General features: G+C 48.4%; 1 protein-coding gene across 2 annotated transcripts in view; it reads left to right on the top strand.

Annotated features, from left to right (window-relative positions):
• Positions 1–24,402, top strand: part of NUP107 (nucleoporin 107) — a 186,346-nt gene that overhangs the window by 4,814 nt on the left and 157,130 nt on the right. For both annotated transcript variants that reach the window (XM_063927509.1, XM_063927510.1), the window contains exon 3: positions 11,442–11,522. In XM_063927509.1, coding sequence (XP_063783579.1) covers positions 11,442–11,522 — 81 coding nt within the window. The remainder of the gene's footprint in view (positions 1–11,441; positions 11,523–24,402) is intronic.

Raw genomic sequence — 24,402 nt, 5'->3', positions numbered from 1 at the left:
CTCTAAAGACTTTTCATTGGGTGTGAACTGGCTCCTCCCTCTATGCCCCTCCTCCAGACCTCAGTTTTAGAAATGTGCCCAAGTCGACTGGATGCACTCTGAGGAGCTCTACTGAGTTTCTTTGAAAAGACTTATGTTCGGTTTTTTATTTTCAGGGAGATCTGCTGGCATCAGACTCCCTGCTTCGTGGGACTGAGGGGGCAGAAGCAGAACCAACTTCCTCAGAGTTTCATGGCTCTGCTTCTGGCTGACAGGACACCATTAGCTCCTGAAGGGAACTGAACGCTAGCCGTGTCTAGATGCTCACTCCCACAGCATGCCGTCACCCCCCTCACAGAGCCAGAAGTCAGAAGACAGGTGAGTATAAGAAGAATGATCTTCTATCAAGTAAATGACGGCTGAGGTGCGGCGCGGCTGGCGGGAGCGCAGCACGCCATTGCTGCCCACACACACAGGCACTGCAGGGCGCCGGGGGGGGGGGGTGCCCTGGGAAGCAATAAAAACACCTCAAAACTGGCTAAAAGGGGGAATAAGTTGCCGCTGGCACAGCCCTACACCCACCAGTATAAATATTAGTGTTTATATGAGTGTAAGGACACGCCATTACGGGGGTGGAGCTTCTTCCTCAGGCAGCCAGCACAATACTCGGTGCCATTTTCTCTCTCTCCTCAGGCTGCAGAGAACACGCTGGTTCTCTCCTCCACTTCTGACAAGTACAGGGTGCTATTAAGGGGGGGGCACAAAGCGATTGTGGTGCATTTAATAGTGTGAATTACTGTTTAAAAGCGCTATTTGGCTGTGGACATTCTGTGTTCACAGGGAATACTGGCGCTGGGGTTGTGAACTGGCTGCTCCTATTCTGTGTCCCTCTGACAGATTTTACTGTGGGTCTGTCCCCAAAATAAGCCAGTGTGTCTGTTGGTGTGGTGTACATGTGTGAGGCATGTCTGGGGCAGGGAGTTCCTCCCCGGAGGAAGCCATTTTAGGGACACAGAGTTGTAATGTGGTGGCGCTACTGGCACACCAAGAGCCTGCATGGGTGAAAGAGATAAGTGACAGTATGCATCTGATTAACCGTAGATTAGATAAGTCTGAATCTAAGGCTGCATGCTGGAGAAAATCTGTGGAAGATGTGATTTTTCAGGATGCTGTTATTCCTTATGCGGGCGGCCCCTCTGGGTCACATAAGAGACCATTTGCAAATGTTGTAAACACTGATACCGACACGGATTCTGACTCTTGTGTCGACGATAGTGAATCCAGAGAGAGAGATCATAAATTGGCAAAAAATATACAATATATGATTATGGCTATAAGGGATGTGTTGGAGGTTACAGAAACCACTCCTGTACCTCAGGAGAAGGCGTATTTATGTAAGGAAAAGAAGTCCAAAGTCGCGTTCCCCCCTTCACACGAACTAAATGCTCTGTTTGAAGGGATGTGGGTGAATCCTGATAAAAGATTTCATATTCCCAAAAGGATTCACATAGCTTACCCTTTCCCAGCTGAGGACAGGAAAAAGTGGGAGTCACCCCCTGTGTTAGACAGTGCACTTTCTCCCTGCTCCTGGCATGGCTTCTCTTAAAGAACCTGCAGACTGAAAAATGGAAACGACATTGAAATCCATTTATGTTACCAATGGTACACTGATTAGGCCCACTATTGACTGCGCATGGGTGAGTCGCGCTATTGAAAAATGGTCAGAAAGCGTGTCATCAGAAATTGACACGATTGATAAAGCTGAGATACTCCTTAAGTTAAATAATATCAAGGACGCTGCCGCCTACATGCTGGAAGCAATGAAGGATATTGGACTCTTGAGTTCACAGGCCGCTACCGTGGCAGTATCGGCTAGGCGGGCGTTGTGGATTCGCCAGTGGAACGCGGATGCAGATTCCAAAAGAAACATGGAGGCTCTCCCATATAAACGTGAGGCCTTATTTGGCGATGGCGTGGATGCGTTAGTCTCGGCGGCTACTGCAGGTAAGTCGACATTTTTGCCCTCTGCGCCTGCACCGGCAAAAAAGACCTATCACCCGCAAATGCATTCCTTTCGGCCCAATAAATACAAAAAGACGAGAGGTTCCCCCTTCTTTGCAGGTACGGGAAGAGGAATGAAGCCCACAGCGACTCCAGTTTCCCAAGAGCAGAAGTCTACCCCTACTTCTGCCAAATCCCCAGCATGACGCTGGAGCTCCCTTTCTGGAGGCCGCTTGGGTGGGGGCACGTCTCAGACTCTTCAGCCAGGATTGGATTCTGTCTGGCCTGGATCCCTGGGTGTTGCAAATAGTATCCCAGGGGTACAAGCTGGAGTTTCAAGACGTTCCCCCATGGCGATTTTTCAAATCGACCTTGCCAGTTTCTCCGTCAGAAAGAGAAGCAGTAACAGCGGCAATCCAAAAATTATGTCAAGACCAGGTCATAGTCCTGGTACCATTGTCACAACAAGGGAGGGGTTTTTGATTGCCAGTCTGGAGGGGGGGGGGGACTACTTGGTGTCTGTGGACATAAAGGATGCTTACCTGCATGTTCCCTTTTATCCTCCTCACCAGGCTTATCTGAGATTCGCGGTTCAGGATTGCTATTACCAATTCCAGACGTTACCGTTCGGTCTCTCCACGGTGCCGAGGGTATTCACCAAGGTGATGGTGCAGATGATGGTTCTCCTTTGTCAGAAAGGAGTCAATATAATTCCTTATCTGGACGACCTCCTGATAAAGGCGAGATCTAGGGAGCAGTTGTTACAAAACATATCACTCTCTCTGTGAATACTCCAACAACACGGGTGGATCATAAATCACCCAAAGTCAGAGTTGGAACTGACGACAAGGTTGTCTTTCCTCGGGATGATTCTGGACACAGGCGTTCAGAGAGTATTTCTTCCGCTGGAAAAGGCTCTGGAAATCCAGAAAATGGTAAAACACCATCAAGTGTGTCGATCCATCAGTGGGACCTGTTGGACAAGTGGTCGGGGTCACACCTACACATGCACAGAAAGATAATCCTGTCGTCAAAAACCAGGATTTCGCTCCTGTGGTGGTTGCACAGCACTCACCTGCTAGAGGGACGCAGGTTCGGGATTCAGGACTGAGTCCTGGTAACCACGGATACAAGTCTCCGAGGCTGGGGAGCAGTCTCTCAGGGAGAAAACTTCCAGGGACGTTGGTCACAACAGGAAGCCTGCCTTCACATAAACGTTCTGGAGCTAAGAGCCATTTACAACGGCCTTCAACAAGCGATACATCTTCTTCAAGACCGTTCCGTGCAGATCCAGGCGGACAATGTAACAACAGTCGCATACATAAACAGGTAGGGTGGAACGAAAAGCAGAGCGGCAATAGCGGAGGCAACAAAAATCCTCCGCTGGGCAGAAAAACATCTATAAGCTCTGTCGGCAATATTCATTCCGGGAGTAGACAACTGGGAAGCAGACTTCCTCGGCAGACACGATCTCCATCCAGGAGAGTGGGGCCTCCACCAAGAAGTCTTTGCAGAGGTGACAAGTCTTTGGGGAGTTCCTTAAATAGATATGATGGCGTCTTGTCTCAACAAGAAGCTTCAGAGATACTGTTCCAGGTCGAGAGACCCTCAAGCAGTAGCAATGGATGCACTGGTGACCCAGTGGGTGTTTCCGTCACAGGATCATAAGAAAAACAAGGGATCGAGCAATCTTCATTGCCCCAGACTGGCCAAGGAGGGCTTGGTACCCAGATCTTCAGCAGTTGCTCATAGAAGATACTCGGCCTCTTCCTCCTCGAGAGGACCTGCTGCAGCAAGGGGGGCCGTGCGTGTACCAAGACTTACCGCGGCTACGTTTGACGGCATGGCTGTTGAGTGCCGTATCCTAGCCAGGAAGGGTATTCCCGATGTGGTCATCCCCCACCCTTATTCAGGCCAGAAAGGGAGTAACGTCGAAACATTACCACCGTATTTGGAGAAAATATGTGTCTTGGTGTGAATCCAAGAAGGCTCCTATGGAAGAGTTTGAGTTGGGACGTTTTCTCCATTTTTTGCAGGATGGTGTGGAGGCGGGCCTCCGATTGGGATCAATCAAGGTCCAGATTTTGGCCTTGTCACTGTTCTTCCAGAAACAATTGGCCTCTCTTCCAGAGGTTTAGACCTTTGTGAAAGGGGTTCTCCACATCCAGCCTCCATTCGTTCCTCCAGTGGCACCATGGGACCTTATCGTGGTATTGCAGTTCCTTCAATCGGATTGGTTTGAGCCTCTACAAAAGATAGAGTTGAAGGTTCTCACTTGGAAAGTGGTGATGCTTTTGGCTTTGGCATCTGCAAGGCGGGTGTCTGAATTGGGGGCCTTGTTTCACAAGAGCCCTTACCTGATCTTCCATGAAGATAGGGCAGAGTTGAGGACTCGTCAACATTTTCTTCTGAAGGTGGTTTCATCTTTCCACATAAACCAACCTATTGTAGTGCCAGTAGTTGCTGACACATTCACTGATTTAAAATCTCTAGATGTGGTTAGAACTTTGAAAATCTGTCGCTAGAACGGCTCGTATACGGAAAACAGAGGCTCTGTTTGTCCTGTATGCTCACAACAAGATTGGCTGTCCTGCTTCCAAGCAGACTATTGCACGTTGGATTAGAAATACAATTCAGCAAGCTCATACTATGGCTGGTTTGCTGTTACCGACGTCTGTAAAAGCCCACTCCACTAGGAAGGTGGGCTCATCCTGGGCAGCTGCCCGGGGGGTCTTGGCATTACAACTTTGCCGAGCAGCTACTTGGTCAGGGTCAAACACATTTGCTAAGTTCTACAAGTTTGACACCTTGGCCGATGAGGACCTCAAGTTTGGTCAATCGGTGCTGCAGGGTCATCCGCACTCTCACGCCCGTACTGGAGCTTTGGTATAGACCCCATGGTCTTGATGTCGTCCCCAGCATCCTCTAGGACGTATGAGAAAATAGGATTTTGATAACCTACCGATAAATCCTTTTCTCCTAGTCCGTAGAGGATGCTGGGCGCCCGTCCCAGTGCGTACTTTACCTTCAGTTTAGTTATTAGAGTTACACAAGTTGTGTTTTCTTAGTTTCAGCATGTTGCTGCAATTGGTTCATGCCTGTTGGCGTGTGTTATGTTGAATGCCAAGTGTGCGGCATGGTTGAGGGTGTGAGTTGGTAGATATCTCACCGCTAGTTAAGTAATTCCTTTCCTCAAAATGTCCGTCTCCCTGGGCACAGTTCCTACAACTGAGGTCTGGAGGAGGGGCATAGAGGGAGGAGCCAGTTCGCACCCAATGAAAAGTCTTTAGAGTGCCCATGTCTCCTGCGGATCCCGTCTATTCCCTATGGTCTTGATGTCGTCCCCAGCATCCTCTACGGACTAGGAGAAAAGGATTTATCGGCAGGTTATCAAAATCCTATTTTTTCCTCTTACGTCCTAGAGGATACTGGGGTTCCATTTAGTACCATTGGGTATAGACTGGTCCACTAGGAGCCATGGGCACTTTAAGAGTTTAATAGTGTGGGTTGGCTCCTCCCTCTATGCCCCTCCTACCAGACTCTGTTTAGAAAATGTGCCTTGAGGAGCTGGTCACAGCTAGGGGAGCTCCTAGGAGTTTTCTTAGTTTTATTGTTTTTAGAGTTAGTTAGGTCACAGGAAGGCTGCTGGCAACAGCCTCCCTGCTTTGTGGGATTTAGGGGGGGGTGGTGGGGGGGGTAGTAGGAACCAACTTCCTGAAGAGTTAATGGTTCTCTACTCCGCTGACAGGATACTGAGCTCCTTAGGGTGCTGATCGCAAGCCCACGAGGTGACTGCTCACTCCCGCAGCACGGCCATCACCCCCTAACAGAGCCAGAAGATAGAAGAGTGGGGAGTACAGCGCTGGTTAGCGGGTCGCCGGCGGGTTGGAGCACAGCTCTCACAGGCTGCGCTCCTGGAAGGCTCAGCAACATGACACATGTAGACGCTGGAGGGGTGTCCTGAGCCAGCGCGTTAACCCTTCACTGGTCACATAGTTAACAGGGGCTAATACCATTGATAACGCATAAAACCCTCAGGCCAGTATAGAGAATAAGTGCAAGAAGCTGTGCGCCATTACATGGGGTGGGGCTTCCCCTCAGAGCGGATCCAGCACTCAGCAGTGCCATTTTCTCCCTGCAGATACATAGGAAGAGACGCTGACAGGGAGCGCTGCCCTCCACATAACTCCGGCATACCTCTGCGGTACCAGGGTGTTATAGACAAGGGGGAGTGTTATAATAGTGCTAACTAATCTAATAAGGTTAGGTAGTTAGAGCCGGGCTTTTATCATAATAGCCTACAGAGACGCAGCGTGGCTGGCTCCTTTTGCTCTGTGACTCTCTGAAGGTACTCTGGGGGAAACTGTGTCTGACATTTTCTTGTGTGTGTGTGTGTGCGCGCATATCCCATATTACCATGTCTAAGGACTCTGTATCCTGTGCTGCAGAATGTGTATCTTCTCCTGAGGAGTCTATTCCATGTACTCAGGGCTGCAGTGTAATTTCCCAGCCTTCTGAATCCGAACCCCCATGGGTGGATTCTTTAAGGGGAATGATAGCCCAGATTTCAACAAGGATGTCACATACTGAAAAAGACGCAGGTTTTTGAGAAAATCTGTGGAGGGTTTGACATACCCAGTCCCCACTACTTCGTCTAAAACCCCACCTACATACCCGCAAAAACGTACACTTGCCCAGATAATGCAAGCTGACTCTGATACAGGGGATGGTGATGGGGATATGCAGGGGGGGGGGGATGCATCCCTTGCTAAAGGGTTACAACTAATGATTGAAGCCATTAGGGACATTTTTGCATATTACTGAGAAGGTACCAGAGCAGGAAGAGGAATCTTATTTTACCGTAAATAAGAAATACTCGCTTACCTTCCCTTCTTCTAAGGCGTTAAAACTACTTGTTTAAATAATCCTGGGAAAACCTAGAGAAAAAATTCCAGATCCCTTAAAATAATTCTCCTTGCTTTCCCTTTCTCTGAAGAGGACAGGAAAAAGTGGGGAAACCCCACCTATAGTAGACTCTTCTGTATCTAGGTTGTCAGAAAAGGTGGTTTTACCTGTCCCTGGTTCAACCTCCTTAAAGGAGCCGGCTGACCACAAGATTGTGACGCTGAAATCGCTATACACAGCTACAGGCGTGGCTTTAAGGCCCACTATTGCTTGTGCATGGATTTCTAAAGCCATAGTAAAGTGGTCAGGCACATTACTAGAGGATTTAGATACCATGGATAGGAGTGACATTGATTTGTTTTTGCGTCACATACAGGATTCGCAGGTTTCATGGTGGAGGCCATGAAGGACATTGGCCTACTTAATGCAAGGGCTACTTTCATGGCAGTCTCAGCACGCAGAGGACTCTGGCTACGCCAATGGACTGCGGATTCAGAATCCAAGAAAAGTGTGGAGAACCTACCCTTCATAGACCAGGCCCTGTTTGGGGACGCGTTGGATGCGTGGATTTCCACGGCAACTGCAGGTAAGTCGACTTTTCTTCCCTCAGCAGCACCACCAGCTAGGATATCTTATCCTACGCCTACACTGCAGTCCTTTCGGACCGCAAATTTCAAAAGATCCAAGCCCCCTCCCACCTTCTTTCGAGGAGGTCGGGGAAAATCCAGAAAACCTGCACCAACAGGTTCCCAGGAACAGAAACCAGGTTCTACTTCCTCAAAATCTTTAGCATGTCGGTGGACCTCTCAGCCTGGAGATCGGGCAGGTGGGGGCAAGACTAAAAGATTTCAGTCACGTCTGGGCGTCTTCACCAGACTTATCCAAGATTTGCGCTGCTGGACTGTCACTATCCGTTCCAGGCACTGCCATTTGGCCTCTCCACGGCACCGAGGTAGTTCACCAAGGTCATGGCAGAGATGATGCTACTCCTCCGCATGCAGGGAGTGAACATAATTCCATATCTGGACGATCTGCTGATAAAAGCATCTTCCAGGGAGAGGCTGTTACGGAGTATTGCTCTCTCAACTCGACTACTCCAGGATCATGGGTGGATTCTGAATCTTCCAAAGTCACATTTGGAGCCGATAAGGAGACTACCCTTCCCGGGGATGATACTCGACACGGAAGTGCAGAGGGTGTTTCTACTGGTGGAGAAAGCGTTGGTGATCCAATTACTAGTCCGGGATGTCCTGAGGCTAGCCCGGGTATTGGTTCATCAGTGCATTTGCCTTCTGGGGAAGATGGTAGCCTCCTACGAGGCTCTACAGTACGGAAGATTCCATGCACTGTTCTTCCAGCTGGATCTCCTGAACATATAGGCGGGATCACATCTTCACATGCACCATCGGATACACCTGTCGCCGAAAGCCAGAATTTCACTCCTCTGGTAGCTGCAAACTTCTCACCTACTTGAGGTCCGCAGGTTCGGAATTCAGAATTGGGTCCTTCTAACCACGGATGCAAGCCTCAGAGGTTGGGGAGCAGTCATCCAAGAGGAATACTTCCAAGGATAGTGGTCAAGTCTGGAATCCATCCTTCCAATAAGCATTCTGGAACTAAGGGCCGTATACAACGCCCTTCTACAAGCGACACATCTTCTGCGAGATCAGGCCATTCAGGTTCAGTCGGACAGTGTCACGGCAATATCCTACATAAACAGACAGGGAGGAACGAAGAGCAGAGCTGCAATATCAGAGGTAACAAGAATCCTCCTCCTGGGCAGAAAGGCATGCGGTGGCGCTGTCGGTGATCTTCATTCCAGGAGTGGACAACTGGGAAGCGGCCTTCCTCAGCAGACACGATCTCCATCCAGGAGAATAGGGCCTCCACCCGGGGGTGTTCACAGAGGTAACAAGCTGATGGGGTGTACCTCAAATAGATATGATGGTCTCTCACCTCAACAAGAAGCTTTGGAGGTACTGTTCCAGGTCAAGGGACCCACAAGCAGTGGCGGTGGATGCCCTGGTAACTCTGTGGGTGTTCCAGTCAGTGTACGTATTCCCTCCATTTCCACTCATCCCAAGGATTCTCAAACTAACAAAAAGATCAAGAGTTCAGGCGATTCTCATTGCTCCGGACTGGCCAAGATGGGCTTGGTACGCGGGTCTTCTGGAATTACTACTGGAGGATCTGAGGCCTCTTCCTCTTCGCAAGGACCTTCTGCAACAGGGGCTGTTCGCCTATCAAGACTTACCGCGGCTATGTTCGACGGCATGGGGGTTGAACGCTAGATCTTAGCTCAGAAGGGCATTCCGAACAAGGTCATTCCTACCCTGATACAGGTTAGGAAGGGAGTAACGTCTAAACATTACCATCGGATTTGGAAAAAGTATGTGTCTTGGTGTGACTCCAAGAAGTTTCCTGCGGTGGAGTTTCAATTGGGACGGTTTTTCCTCTTTCTGCAAGCAGGTGTGGATGTGGGCCTACTCTTGGGCTTCATAAAGGTCCAGATTTCGGCCTTGTCCATTTTCTTCCAGAAACAATTGGCTGCTATCCCTGAGGTTCAGACTTTCTTGAAAGGGGTTCTGCACATCCAACTACCCTTTATGCCTCCTACGGCACCTTGGGATCTTATTGTGGTGCTGCAGTTCCTGCAATCGGATTGGTTCGAGCCTTTACAGGAGGTGGACGTCAAGTTTCTCACTTGGAAGGTGGTCACACTGTTGGCATTGGCATCTGCTAGACATGTGTCAGAATTGGGGGCATTGTCATGCAAGAGCCCCTACTTGATTTTCCATGAAGATAGAGCTGAGCTCAGAACGCATCAGCAATTTCTTCCAAAGGTTGTGTCAGCTTTTCATATCAACCAACCTATTGTGGTGCCAGTGGCTACTGACTCCTCAATTACTCAAGGTCCTTGGATGTTGTGCGGGCTTTGAAAATATATGTGAAGAGAACTTCTCGTCACAGGAAGTCGGATGCTCTGTTTGTCCTTTATGATCCCAACAAGGTTGGGTGTCCTGCTTCTAAGCAGACAATTTCTCGCTGGATCAGGTTCACTATCCAGCATGCTTATTCTACGTCCGGCTTGCCGTGTCCAAAATCTGTTAAGGCCCACTCTACTCGTAAAGTGGGATCTTCCTGGGCGGCTTCTCTGGGTGTCTCGGCTTTACAGCTTTGCCGAGCAGCTACTTGGTCAGGGTCTAACACGTTTGCTAAGTTTTACAAGTTTGATATTTTGGCCTTTCAGGACCTAAAGTTTGGTCAATCTGTTCTGCAGGAACCTCAGCACTCCCTCCCATAATGGGAGCTTTGGTACATCCCTGTGGTACTAAAAGGAACCCCAGCACCCTCTATGGACTACGAGAAAAGGATTTACCGGTAGGTATATAAAATCCTATTTTTCTTACTCTACGCACTGCCAGCAATATGTAGGTTTTAAATTCGCTGCACTTATCTGGCAGTTTTTTGTTTTTGTTTTTTTTTGTTTAACCTTCAAGTTGTAAACCAGGCTCAATTTGCTGTTTAAATGATAGCTGCCTTAAAAATACAGGCAGACTTGCAGGAATCTCACCCGTGCTTGTATCTTTCTGGCTATTACATAAGCCCCGTAGTATGCCACACAGCAGGGCACCCAATTGATGTGTGAGGAGGTTTAGATTCCTCTTCTGATATCCTCTGTGACTTGACACCTATTTGGTACCCACATTGACTGTAGCTACCAACGTTAGAGGAAAGTGCTGGAGAGGAACATCCAGTTCCTGCTATCTGGCTGGTTTAGGTGCTTGTGATGAGCACTTAAACCATCTCCAATCATAAAAGGGGGGCAGGTCCTCATTCAGCATGAATACTACTGGATGCAATAGTCATGTAGTTTTGTTTCCAAACAAACCTTTTCCTCATTGATGGGCTGTGGTTTTAGCTAATTGGGGGTCAACCATACGTATGAATGCCTAAAACTTTTACCACGCTGAGAGTATAAGATAGAACTCTGTAGGTTCACTAGGACCACCGCGGCTGAAATTTTAGTCTGCCCTGTATTACCGAAGTCCACTTTTGTGTGCAACAGTATTGTTTAACAAGATAAGTCCCTAAGGTTGTTTCTAAAACAAGAATACATTTCATAACTCCTTGGCTAGATAAATGGTAATTTTAGGGTATGTTCTGTATGCTGTCTTTATGAAAACCATTTGATCAACACAAGGTGACGGTGGTGACCTCAAAAGTAGCAAATGGATACATGTTTTTACAATAAGCTTTACTTCCAGCCAGCAATAGCGCAAAGTACAGTATTTACCAATTAACACTGTCGGCCTCTGCCAGTATGGGCCACTCATGCAAGCTGAATGAGTCCTTATAGACTTTCCACAGTATTAAATAAAACTTTCATGTACACCTGTGAATATATGTTTACATCTTCAGTGGTAATAGAATTATTTTTCTTTGCTTAATTTTACTGTGTGTGTGTGTGTGTGTGTGTGTGTGTGTGTGTGTGTGTGTGTGTGTTAATATATATAAATGTATTGCATTTTCTTTTCCTTAATGCATTATCACAGCTGACGAGACCTGGAGTGGGAGTAAGGCAGTAAGAGGCCACACTGCTCAAAGGACTCCTGGATCTCTTCTCCGACAGCAAAGTAAGATTGATTAGCTTGTGTTTCCATTTTGGAAAATGGAGGGCATGTGATTGATACACCTTAGGGGTCTATTAAAAGCATGTCTGATCCTCTCCGACGGAGTGTATCAGTCAGTGCAGTATTCAACTAGCGGTCACTTCCAACAGGTTTTGCCCGTTTCTGACAATGCTTGCTGATCCGACTTTTTGTGAAGTTGGATGAGCATTGCTGAAAACGGGCCAAAAAAACGGTCTGAATTAGCCGTTAATTCGTCAAAACACGTGTATCAGCAGCAAATACGCCGATCCACGTGTTTTCTGACAAGTCGGAAAAAAGGCATCTCCATTGAATAGGTCTAATCCTGAGTCGACCAAAAAGTCGGTAACTGATGTCTTCCCGGCAATTCCGACTTTAATTGAATAGACCCCATAGACTATATGCAGGGTGGTGTAATATAATGTCCTACATTTCTGGTACCAGTGACTACCATTACATTTTACTTTGTCTTACAGATGATTTAACGTCACCATATGGAGGCAGGACATTTTAGAACTACCCTTATAACCTATTGCAGCTACCTTGTTCAGTTTATTTCCAGAGCTGTATCTTCTAGAATATAGGCATATAACTTTCTGCTTCTGCTCCTTGCATCATTTTGTGGAAAACCCTTAGCTGTTCACTATGGAGGTGTGGTAAAGTGAAAACCACATTGCCTAAGAAAAGGAGGGTCTCTGTTTCTGTGAAAAGTAGAGGAAGTTTTTGATGAATGAGGTCTTTTGGCTGCTGTCATGTTTGTAGAGGCTTACAAGGCACAAGCCTCCTTCTCCTTTTGTTGCCTCTCGAAGACTAATGCTGCGGTTGAAAAGGCTTAATTTTGTTTGCGGTATCACATGAATGATCTTGTCTAGTGGGATCAGCTCAGAAAACATAGCAGACCAGGAATTTGAACTGGCAAGCAGTATCAAGACTTATAGGCGTTTCTTTACTAAGCCTTGTATGGAGATAGAGAGGATGGCTGGTACTTTATCTCCAATCAGCTCCTAACTTTCATTTTTCAAACCCAGCCTTTAACATTGCAGTTAGAAGCTGATTGGCTGGTACTTTATCTCCATCCTCTTTATCTCTATTTAAGGCTTAGTAAATAGACCCCATTTTCTCTGACCTCTTGCATCCTGGTACAGTACTTGTATTTGTATTTCTCATTGCTATTTTTTAGCCTAAGTGGGTGTTATATTTTCAGTGTATGTAGACTCCCCAGCTCATTGAACGCATTGGACCTTTATTCCGCTTCAGTTGCAGTTTTGCTAAAATGCCAAAACTGCAACTGGCTGTGATCGCATGCTGGGGGCCGCCCAGCACAGCATGCTAATTGCTGCCAGCAATGCATTGTGATCGCATCGCTGAATTGTGGAAGCCCCCCTGCCTCCACAGCCAGGCTGCAAAGGCAGGCGCAGGGCGGCCATGTTTTCACTCCCTGCAGCTGCATGTGATGTCAGGCAGCCGCCCGAAATACTGCACAGACCCGCCCCAGTTTTCCCTGCACCGCCCCCGCAATGCCTCTGCCTGTCAATCGGGTAGAAGCGTTCATATAACTGAAATGCGATCGCGACTCCTTGGCACGCGCAGTGCTGATCCTGCGAGTGCGCACTACGTCGGTCCCTGGGAGAATGCAAACGCATCTCAGATGCTTCTGATGCTGAATTGGGCCTCTTGAATGGTTTTATGTATTAGCCAAGTATGGCCCAATAATCTTTGTCATTAGTAGTTCAGATTGAGCTGCCTTGTATATGTCCATTCTGTTTGCTCTTGCTCTGCCCACAAATGCCAGGGAGTACTTTGCTTAGTTCACCCAAGAAGGCCAGGTCTAGCCCAGTCCATCTCCTGTTTATCATTTCAAGGTTAACTATGGAACTTATGATATATACCAGGCATGGATAAGCTATGGTTCAGGTACCTGCCCTGGATATGTCTGGCTCCGATCTTTTCAAAACAACTGTGGGTCTACTGGTTCATCAAACTGTGAAGTGCAATTCCTTTGAGTATTCCTTGATGGATCCTTTGCTTTCAATGTTTGAGTTAAAAAAAGAGCAAAAACAGCAGCACCCTACAAAGTAGGGGGGGTCACACCCTCTGAGCTTGAGGTTTTTTTTTTTTTTGTGCACTTGAGTACTGTAGGTGTCCTTATGACTCTACACTGCCAAATATTTGCTATCCTGTTTTGTTCAAGTCAGCACCCAGTCCTCCCTGCCTATTGGGGAAAACAAATGTGCCCCCCCCCCCCCCTTCAACAACAACTTTCAGAACCATGGAAAATCACTCTTCTAGGCTTTTTTCTTTTTTTTAGCAGGACACCATTCTACTGCCAGGTAGTGTCATTTCAGAAACTTGTGGTTAGAGCACTAGCTTAAAATCGTCCTCTTTACTTGATCAGCTTTTAGGGAAATCTTGGCCTGTGCCTGGGAAACCAGTGCAGTATTAAAGAGCAACTCATGGAGTACTTGTAGGCTGATATACCCAGAGATGACCTTCTGTAGCTTGCATCATATTTCCAATAAGTCAAAACCCTAGAAGGATGTAGCATTAGATTTCATGGAGACTGCAGCTTCAGTGTCCACTAACAGTGTTGGCTTGCAGAACCCTGTTGCTCCAGCTTTATTAATCAGATCTGTCCTTACTACTTCCTTTAAAAAAAAAAAAAAAAAATTAGTAACTGGATAAACTGATTAAAGACATGATAATGGAAATGAGGAGTATATCCTCACACAAAACTGGCATATCCCTCCAGTGAGGGAGCTCCTTTAATCCTTCACGTTGCTAACTGTCCTTGAATCAGTATCTTAGAAAGGCAGGCTCCTTTTAGGTTTAAAGAATCCCAAGAAAAGTTCCTTCAATGACCAGTGAGTAATGGTGGTGCATCTTCTGTATTGCCCAGTCCCTTTCCATATACAGTATGAATGCTGGGTTTTCAATATTAGTAACTGGGGTACAAGATTGGATGCTTAGTTTTCCTGGTGGTCTTTTCATTTTCCGCATGCCAGAGGTCACATATTTTTCTGGTGCTTTGGCAGCACAGATGTTGGGTTGGCTTTAGACCTGAACACCCTGAACAGATCTATGTTCCATGGGAGAAATTCAAAATTATATCGCCCTCAATATGTTTGGAGGACATTTTAGACTTGCTGCTCATTTGTCTCATTTGTACCTCATGGGGTTTGTTCTACCCTAGTATTAAAAACAAAGCACCTTAGCTGAGATGAATTTGCATACACCAAGAAGTTTAACTGTCCTTTTTCTACAGCAGGGTACATTGTGTTACACAGGGAAACATCAGGGTGTAGAGTGGATCTTGATCCAGAGGCACCAACAGGCGAAAGCTTTAGGCTGTCCCAGGATGCATTGGGGCCTCCTCTATAAACTCCACCTCCAGGCACTGGAGCTCAGTTTCGAGTTGATGCCTGCAGCAGCAGGTCATTTAACAAGGGGACTGCACTGGGCAGCCCTGAAAAGCTGTCTAGGAAGACTTCAAGGGCCGCAGCTCTGATATGCCAGTGTGACATTCTGTGCTGTGGCTCCATCACCTCCCAAGTTTCGTCGCATACTCCCACGGCCTATTCCCGGGTACTTGCGGCGGAGATGCTCTGGCTTTAGGCACATGGTCGAAGACGGCCTCCTGGTTCACGTGGCTGCTACGGGGGGATGGTAAGCCAGGTGGGACCTGCTATTAAATCGTGTTCCTGTCGCGGTCTAGTGAGATGGGCTGCGATGCTGGCGTGTACACTGTCACCAAGCAGGAACACCACTAGACTGCCAGGGCGTAGACGTACAGGTCGGGTGTACTAACGCCCATTTTAATAAGACTCTGTAGTACCAGCGGTGGGGACCAGCATAGAGGAGCCAGTCCTTGACCTGTAGCCCCTTCCTTGACCCAGAGTGCCATCTACTGCAGATCTTCCGCCCTTGAGCTGCCTCACACTCTACCTGACAGACGCTGGGCGCCATCCTCTAAGCATAGCTGTGGCTGGTCTCTGGGACTGCAGGGCAAGGTCTCCCTTGTAAAGCCGCCTGTCTACAGAGCTGTGACTTTACAAACACTTGCGTATTCTACATGTCTTTATACAGACAGCGTTAGTTAAGAAAGAGTGTACCTATTACAGGATATATGGGGGGGGTCATTCCGAGTTGATCGCTCGCTAGCAGTTTTTAGCAGCTGTGCAAATGCTATGCTGCCGCCCACTGGGAGCGTATTTTAGTTTAGCAGAAGTGCGAACGGTTGTATCGCAGAGCACCTGCAAACTTTTTTTGTGTAGTTTCAGAGAAGCTCAAAACCTACTCAGCGCTTGCGAACACTTCAGACTATTCAGTTCCGGATTTGACGTCACACACTCGCCCAGCCACTACTGCGTTTTTCCAAACACTCCCGGAAAACGGTCAGTTGCCACCCAGAAACGCCCTCTTCATGTCAATCACTCTGCGGCAACCAGTGCGACTGAAATGCATTGCTAGACCCGGTGCAAAACTGCATCGTTCGTTGTGCCCGTACGTCGCGCATGCGCTGCATGCGCAGAACTGGCGTTCTTTAGCCTGATCGCTGCGCTGTGAACAAATGCAGCTAGCGATCAACTCGTAATGACCACCCTTGTACGAGTATTCTGATATATACCTCCGGCCTAGGACCGCGCTGTTTTTATATCTATATCTCTGTACATATACTAGTCCAATGCAGATTTATTGTCATACTTATCTGCATTGCCTGTGACTGTGTGTGCCTGTCTGCTGTGCGGTTTCACTTTCAGTGTTTCCCAGATATATCGATCACTATATTCTGTACCCTAAGGGGATTAAGGTGGTCATTCCGAGTTTATCGCAGCCAGCAACTTTTAGCTGCGATCAATAGTCACACTCCCCCCATAGGCGTGATTTTAGCTTAGCAGGGCTGCAATCGCTTGTGCAGCCCTGCTAAGCTAAAAAAAAATTAAAGCAGATTTAGAGTAGTCCTGGACATGCTTACCCTGTGCGATGATCCCTGCGATGCTGAAGCTGCTTCTGATGTCAGACATCCGCCCTCCGTTGGTCTGGACACGCCTGCGTTTTTCAAACCACTCCCCGAAAACGGCCGCCAATGCTGTGGAGACGCCCAGGACCGCCTTCTTCCTGTCAATTTTCTTAGCGGACCGCTTTGTTCTCTGGACGCGTCGTAACCCGGCGACCCCTGTCGCCAGGAAATGTCGCGCACGCGCAATTGGGCCGCAGCGCATTCCGCACCCATATGCACCGCATCGATAAACTGCTGCGTGTGAACGGGTCGGAATGACCCCCCTAAGTACGTTTGGGTCATATATAGTGCGTCACAGTATTCAACCAATACGTGTATTCTACTGTGTACTCGGTCACATAATACTGTTTTTATTCGCAGGTGTTGTGTACTGTGTATTCAGTCACATACTAACGGATTTATTCGCAGGTATTGTACTCTGGCTTTATCGTACTAAACTGCTCTGTTGTTGAATTTGTGTACAATGTCTAACAAAAAGGGCAGTAAGTCTGTGGATGCTCCTGCATCATGCAGAGCATGCGCCAAGGATTTACTAAAGAGGGAAGTTTTGTGTGTCTGTGTACTGTCATACATCTCCCAGTCGGTCCGCAGCTCTTGTAATCAATCAGGAGCCATCCTGGGCTGCATTCACAAACCTACTAGGTACTCTGGTGGAATATGGGACCACCTGTGCCACAACAGCCACAAATTGTCCCTATGGTTACTTCGCATTGGGCAGAAAATTAGTCTAACCAGTTGCAGCAATTAAATCAATCCTTGGTCAGACAAAACTACTCCAGGTCACTTGAGTGTCTCTGGGTCGTCTAAGCGGGCTGCTTCCTGCTCACAATCCACAAATCTCTCAGATGTTTCATCTGAAAATGAGGGAGAGCATACTGTCCTGTCAGACACTGAATCAGGTGTTTCAGACAAGGATTCTCTATTGCAAATTGATATCGTTGCCATAGTGTTTGCTATTAAGCATATCCTACAAATCACTGATGATGAGGATTCCACTACTGTGGCTAAGAAAATTGATATGTTTAAACGGCAGAAGGTGGTTAAAAATCTATTACCTCATTTTGACAATTTGGTGGACATCCAGGGAAGAAGTTCCCTCTGGCTCACTATCCTCTCCCAGCAGAGTTATGTAACAAGTGGGAAAATCCACCGTTGGTGGATTCTCATTTCACCCGCCTAGTGGTGTCATCCACTCTGCCTGTCACTACTGTCACTTCACTGAGAGAACCGACAGATAAACTTCTGGAGGGATGCCTGTGATCTACTTACTCCCTTACATGTGCTGTACATAGACCCACCATTGTAGCCTCTTGGGCTGCTAAAGGTATTGAGCATGGGTTCAGGCATTCGAGGAAAAGCTGCCCGAGGATATATCTGACAATGCCAGACAATACCTGTCTTGCATTACCACCGCCGCCTATTACGTTCAGGAGGTGTCCTCTGAGGTGGGTGTGTTGGCAGCCAAGGTGTCAACTACATCTGTCCTGGCTCGCCGTATTCTGTGGTTGAGGTCATGGAAGATGGACTCAAGACTCCAAAAAGACCTTGGAGGTACTCCCCTTTTAAGGGGGACATTTTTTGTTTGGGGAAGATCTTAATAAAATTGTTTCTGAGTTTGCAGCTGCTAAGACTGCTTTTCTCCCAAATACTAATCCTGCACAAAAGGTACCACTTTCGTTCCTTTCGGCCTCAAGGGAAAGCAAAAGGTCAGGCATACCTGAGACAATCTCGTGCTCCCAAAACCACAAAGCCCAAGGCTAAACACTCCTGGGCGGTCAGTCAGCCTGCTTCTAAACAAGACAAGCCTGCCGCATGACTGGGCGGGCCTCCCCCTGGGGGACCCCAGGGTTGGAGGCCAACTTCTGCAGTTCACCCAGGTCTGGTTAAAGACCACTTCAGATGCATGGGAGCTGAAAGTTGTCTCATGGGTACGCAGTCTCATTCAAGAGACATCCCCCCCCCTGGCCAGTTTTGCATCACGGTTATTCCTTCAGATCTGTTAAAGGCGCAAGCTCTGCAAAAGGTTGTGAGTTCCCTCCTGAATACAGGAGTGGTAGTGCCGGTACCTCTGTCCCACAGAGGCAGAGGTTACTAGTCAACCCTGTTTCTAGTTCCAAAACCCAATGGGCCTTTCCGGCCTATACTCAATCTCAAATCACTGAACAAGTTTGTGAGAGTGTCCAAGTTCCGTATGGAAACACTGCGCTCAATTGTACTGGCTATGGAACCCAGAGACTATGTGGTATCCCTGGATATACAGGATGTGTACCTGCATAATACCTATTGCCATGTCGCATCAGCAGTATCTTCGGTTTGCTATTAGCGACCTCCACTATCCGTTCCAGGCTCTGCCATTTGGAGTGGCTACGGCTCCTGATCTTCACCAAGGTCATGATCGTAATGACGACCCATCTCCGTCGCCGGGGAGTCAGAATCCTGCTGTATCTGGACGACTTGCTGATAATGGCAAACTCCAACGATGTTCTCCTCAGTCATCTGTAACTGACTGTAAGCTTCCTACAAGCCCACGGGTGGGTCATCCATTGGAAGAAATCCTTGCTGGTCCCAGCTCAGAGCATGGTGCCCCTGAGGGCACTCCTGGACACACTCAGTCAGCGCTGTTTGTCTCCAGAAAAAGTCCTGAAGCTTCACGACAGGATAAGATGCTTCCTTTGTCACCCCAGAGTGTCGATGCACTCTGCGATACAAGTACTTGGCCTGATGGTGTCGGCATTCGACATGGTCGAGTACTCTCAATTTCTCTGACGTCCTAGTGGATGCTGGGGACTCCGTAAGGACCATGGGGAATAGACGGGCTCCGCAGGAGACTGGGCACTCTATAAGAAAGATTTGGTACTATCTGGTGTGCACTGGCTCCTCCCTCGATGCCCCTCCTCCAGACCTCAGTTAGATTTCTGTGCCCGGCCGAGCTGGATGCACACTAGGGGCTCTCCTGAGCTCCTAGAAAGAAAGTATATGTTAGGTTTTTTATTTTACAGTAAGACCTGCTGGCAACAGGCTCACTGCATCGAGGGACTAAGGGGAGAAGAAGCGAACCTACCTGCTTGCAGCTAGCTTGGGCTTCTTAGGCTACTGGACACCATTAGCTCCAGAGGGATCGACCGCAGGACCCGTCCTTGGTGTTCGTTCCCGGAGCCGCGCCGCCGTCCCCCTTACAGAGCAAGAAGATGGTCCGGAAAATCGGCGGCAGAAGACTTCAGTCTTCACCAAGGTAGCGCACAGCACTGCAGCTGTGTGCCATTGCTCCTCATACACACTTCACACTCCGGTCACTGAGGGTGCAGGGCGCTGGGGGGGGGGCGCCCTGAGCAGCAATAAAATCACCTTGGCTGGCAAACTAACCACAATATATAGCCCCAGAGGCTATATATGTGGTAATTACCCCTGCCAGAATCCTTTAAAAAAGCGGGAGAAAAGTCCGCCGAAAAAGGGGCAGAGCCATCTCCCTCAGCACACTGGCGCCATTTCTCCCTCACAGTTCCGCTGGAAGGAAGCTCCCTGACTCTCCCCTGCAGTCTACACTACAGAAAAGGGTAAAAAAGAGAGGGGGGGCACTAAAATTAGGTGCAGTAAATATTATAGCAGCTATAGGGGACATAATTCAGTTAGTCCCTGCATTATATAGCGCTCTGGTGTGTGCTGGCATACTCTCTCTCTGTCTCCCCAAAGGGCTTTTGTGGGGTCCTGTCTCCTTTAAGAGCATTCCCTGTGTGTGTGCGGTGTGTCGGTACGGCTGTGTCGACATGTTTGATGAGGAGGCGGAGCAGATGCCTATAAATGTGATGTCACCCCCTGCGGGGCAAACACCTGAGTGGATGGACTTATGGAAGGAATTACGTGCAAGTGTCGACTCCTTACATAAAAAATTTGACGACATGCCAAATGCGCGACAGCCGGCTTCTCAGCTCGTGCCTGCCCAGACAATTCAAAGGCCATCAGGGGCTCTGAAACGCCCACTACCTCAGATGGCAGACACAGATGTCGACACGGATACTGATACCAGTGTCGACGACGATGAGTCAAATTTAATGTCCACTAGGGCCATTCGTTGCATGATTGAGGCAATGAAAGAGGTATTACACATTTCTGATATAAACCCAGGTACCTCAAAAAAGGGTATTATGTTTGGGGAGAAAAAACTACCAATAGTTTTTCCCCCATCTGAAGAATTAAATGAAGTGTGTGAAGAAGCGTGGGCTTTCCCCGATAAAAAATTGGTGATTTCAAAAAAATTACTAATGGCGTTCCCTTTCTCGCCAGAGGATAGGTCACGTTGGGAAACTCCCCCTAGGGTGGATAAAGCGCTCACACGTTTGTCTAAAAAGGTGGCACTACCGTCTCCGGATACGGCCGCCCTAAAGGAACCTGCTGATAGAAAGCAGGAGGCTATCCTAAAGTCTATATATACACACACTGGTGTTATACTGAGACCAGCTATTGCTTCAGCGTGGATGTGCAGTGCTGCTGCTGCTTGGTCAGATTCCCTGTCGGAAAATATTGACACCCTAGACAGGGACACTATATTGCTAACCGTAGAGCATATAAAAGACTCAGTCTTGTACATGAGAGATGCACAGAGGGAGATCTGCCGGCTGGCATCTAGAATAAGCGCATTGTCCATTTCTGCTAGGAGAGGCTTATGGACTCGGCAGTGGACAGGGGATGCAGATTCTAAAAGGCACATGGAAGTTTTGCCTTATAAGGGTGAGGAGTTATTCGGGGATGGTCTCTCAGACCTTGTTTCCACAGCAACAGCTGGGAAGTCAATATTTTTGCCCCATGTCCCCTCACAGCCTAAGAAAGCGCCGTATTATCAGGTACAGTCCTTTCGACCCCAGAAAAACAGGCGGGGAAAAGGCGGGTCCTTTCTGTCCAGAGGCAGAGGAAGGGGAAAAAAGCTGCAACACGCAGCAGGTTCCCAGGAACAAAAGTCCTCCCCCGCTTCTTCCAAATCCGCCGCATGACGGTGGGGCTCCACAGGCGGAGCCAGGTACGGTGGGGGGCCGCCTCAAAAATTTCAGTGATCAGTGGCTTCGCTCACGGGTGGATCCCTGGATCCTTCAAGTAGTATCTGAGGGGTACAAGCTGGAATTTGAGGCGCCTCCTCTCCGCCGTTTCCTCAATCGGCCTTACCGGCAACTCCCTCGGGCAGGGAGGCTGTACTAGAGGCAATTCACAAGCTGTATTCCCAGCAGGTGATAGTCAAGGTACCCCTACTTCAACAAGTACGGGGTTACTATTCCACACTGTTTGTGGTACCGAAACCGGACGGTACGGTGAGACCCATTTTAAATTTGAAATCCTTGAACACATACATAAAAAGATTCAAGTTCAAGATGGAATCGCTCAGGGCGGTTATTGCAAGCCTGGACGAGAGGGATTACATGGTATCCCTGGACATCAAGGATGCTTACCTGCATGTCCCCATTTACCTTCCTCACCAGGAGTACCTCAGATTTGTGGTACAGGATTGCCAATTCCAGACACTACCGTTTGGACTGTCCACGGCACCGAGGGTGTTTACCAAGGTAATGGCAGAAATGATGATACTCCTTCGAAAAAAGGGAGTTTTAATTATCCCGTACTTGGACGATCTCCTAATAAAGGCGAGGTCCAGGGAGCAGTTACTGGTCGGAGTAGCACTATCTCGGGGAGTGCTACAACAGCATGGCTGGATTCTAAACATTCCAAAGTCACAACTGGTTCCTTCCACACGCTTACTGTTCTTGGGGATGATTCTGGACACAGAACAGAAAAAAGTGTTTCTCCCGCAGGAGAAAGCCAAGGAGCTGTCATCTCTAGTCAGAGACCTCCTAAAACCAAAACGGGTATCGGTGCATCACTGCACACGAGTCCTGGGAAAAATGGTGGCTTCATACGAAGCAATTCCATTCGGCAGGTTCCATGCAAGGACCTTCCAGTGGGACCTCTTGGACAAGTGGTCAGGATCGCATCAACTGATAACCCTGTCTCCAAGGACCAGGGTGTCTCTACTGCGGTGGCTGCAGAGTGCTCATCTTCTAGAGGGCCGCAGATTCAGCATACAGGACTGGGTCCTGGTGACCACGGATGCCAGCCTTCGAGGCTGGGGCGCAGTCACACAGGGAAGAAATTTCCAGGGACTTTGGTCAAGTCAGGAGTCGTCCCTACACATAAATATTCTGGAACTGAGGGCCATTTACAATGCCCTAAGTCAGGCAAGGCCCCTGCTTCAAAACCAGCCGGTTCTGATCCAATCAGACAACATCACGGCAGTCGCCCATGTAAACCGACAGGGCGGCACAAGAAGCAGGATGGCGATGGCAGAAGCCACAAGGATTCTCCGATGGGCGGAAAATCACGTACTAGCACTGTCAGCAGTGTTCATTCCGGGAGTGGACAACTGGGAAGCAGACTTCCTCAGCAGACACGACCTACACCCGGGAGAGTGGGGACTTCATCCAGAAGTCTTCCTACTGTTGGTAAACCATTGGGAAAGGCCACAGGTGGACATGATGGCGTCCCGCCTCAACAAAAAGCAAAAGAGATATTGCGCCAGGTCAAGGGACCCTCAGGCAAAAGCTGTGGACGCTCTAGTGACACCGTGGGTGTACCAGTCGGTTTATGTGTTCCCTCCTCTTCCTCTCATACCAAAGGTACTGAGAATAATAAGAAGGCGAGGAGTAAGAACGATACTCGTGGTTCCGGATTAGCCAAGAAGAGCTTGGTACCTAGAACTTCAAGAAATGTTGTCAGAGGACCCATGGCCTCTACCGCTCAGACAGGATCTGCTACAGCAGGGGCCCTGTCTGTTCCAAGACTTACCGCGGCTGCGTTTGACGGCATGGCGGTTGAATTCCGGATCCTAAAGGAAAAGGGCATTCCGGAGGAAGTCATTCCTACGCTGATAAAAGCCAGGAAAGAAGTAACCGCAAACCATTATCACCGCATTTGCTGAAAATATGTTGCGTGGTGTGGGGCCAGGAAGGCCCCTACAGAGGAATTTCAGCTGGGTCGTTTTCTGCACTTCCTACAGTCGGGAGTGACTATGGGCCTAAAATTGGGTTCCATTAAGGTCCAGATTTCGGCTCTGTCGATTTTCTTCCAGAAAGAACTGGCTTCACTGCCTGAAGTTCAGACTTTTGTAAAGGGAGTGCTTCATATTCAGCCCCCTTTTGTGCCTCCTGTGGCACCTTGGGATCTCAATGTGGTGTTGAGTTTCCTAAAATCACATTGGTTTGAACCACTTAAAACTGTGGATCTGAAATATCTCACGTGGAAAGTGGTCATGTTATTGGCCTTGGCTTCGGCCAGGCGTGTGTCAGAATTGGCGGCTTTGTCATGTAAAAGCCCTTATCTGATTTTCAATATGGATAGGGCAGAATTGAGGACTCGTCCCCAGTTTCTCCCTAAGGTGGTATCAGTTTTTCACTTGAACCAACCTATTGTGGTGCCTGCGGCTACTAGGGACTTGGAGGATTCCAAGTTGCTGGACGTAGTCAGGGCCTTGAAAATTTATGTTTCCAGGACGGCTGGAGTCAGGAAAACTGACTCGCTTTTTATCCTGTATGCACCCAACAAAATAGGTGCTCCTGCTTCTAAGCAGACTATTGCTCGTTGGATTTGTAGCACAATTCAGCTGGCGCATTCTGCGGCTGGATTGCCGCATCCTAAATCAGTGAAAGCCCATTCCACGAGGAAGGTGGGCTCATCTTGGGCGGCTGTCCGAGGGGTCTCTGCTTTGCAACATTGCCGAGCTGCTACTTGGTCAGGGGCAAACACGTTTGCTAAATTCTACAAATTTGATACCCTGGCTGAGGAGGACCTTGAGTTCTTTCATTCGGTGCT

Source organism: Pseudophryne corroboree, chromosome 6, assembly GCF_028390025.1.
Source record: "Pseudophryne corroboree isolate aPseCor3 chromosome 6, aPseCor3.hap2, whole genome shotgun sequence".
NCBI lineage: Eukaryota > Metazoa > Chordata > Amphibia > Anura > Myobatrachidae > Pseudophryne > Pseudophryne corroboree.
This window is presented reverse-complemented; position numbering and strand designations above follow the sequence as displayed.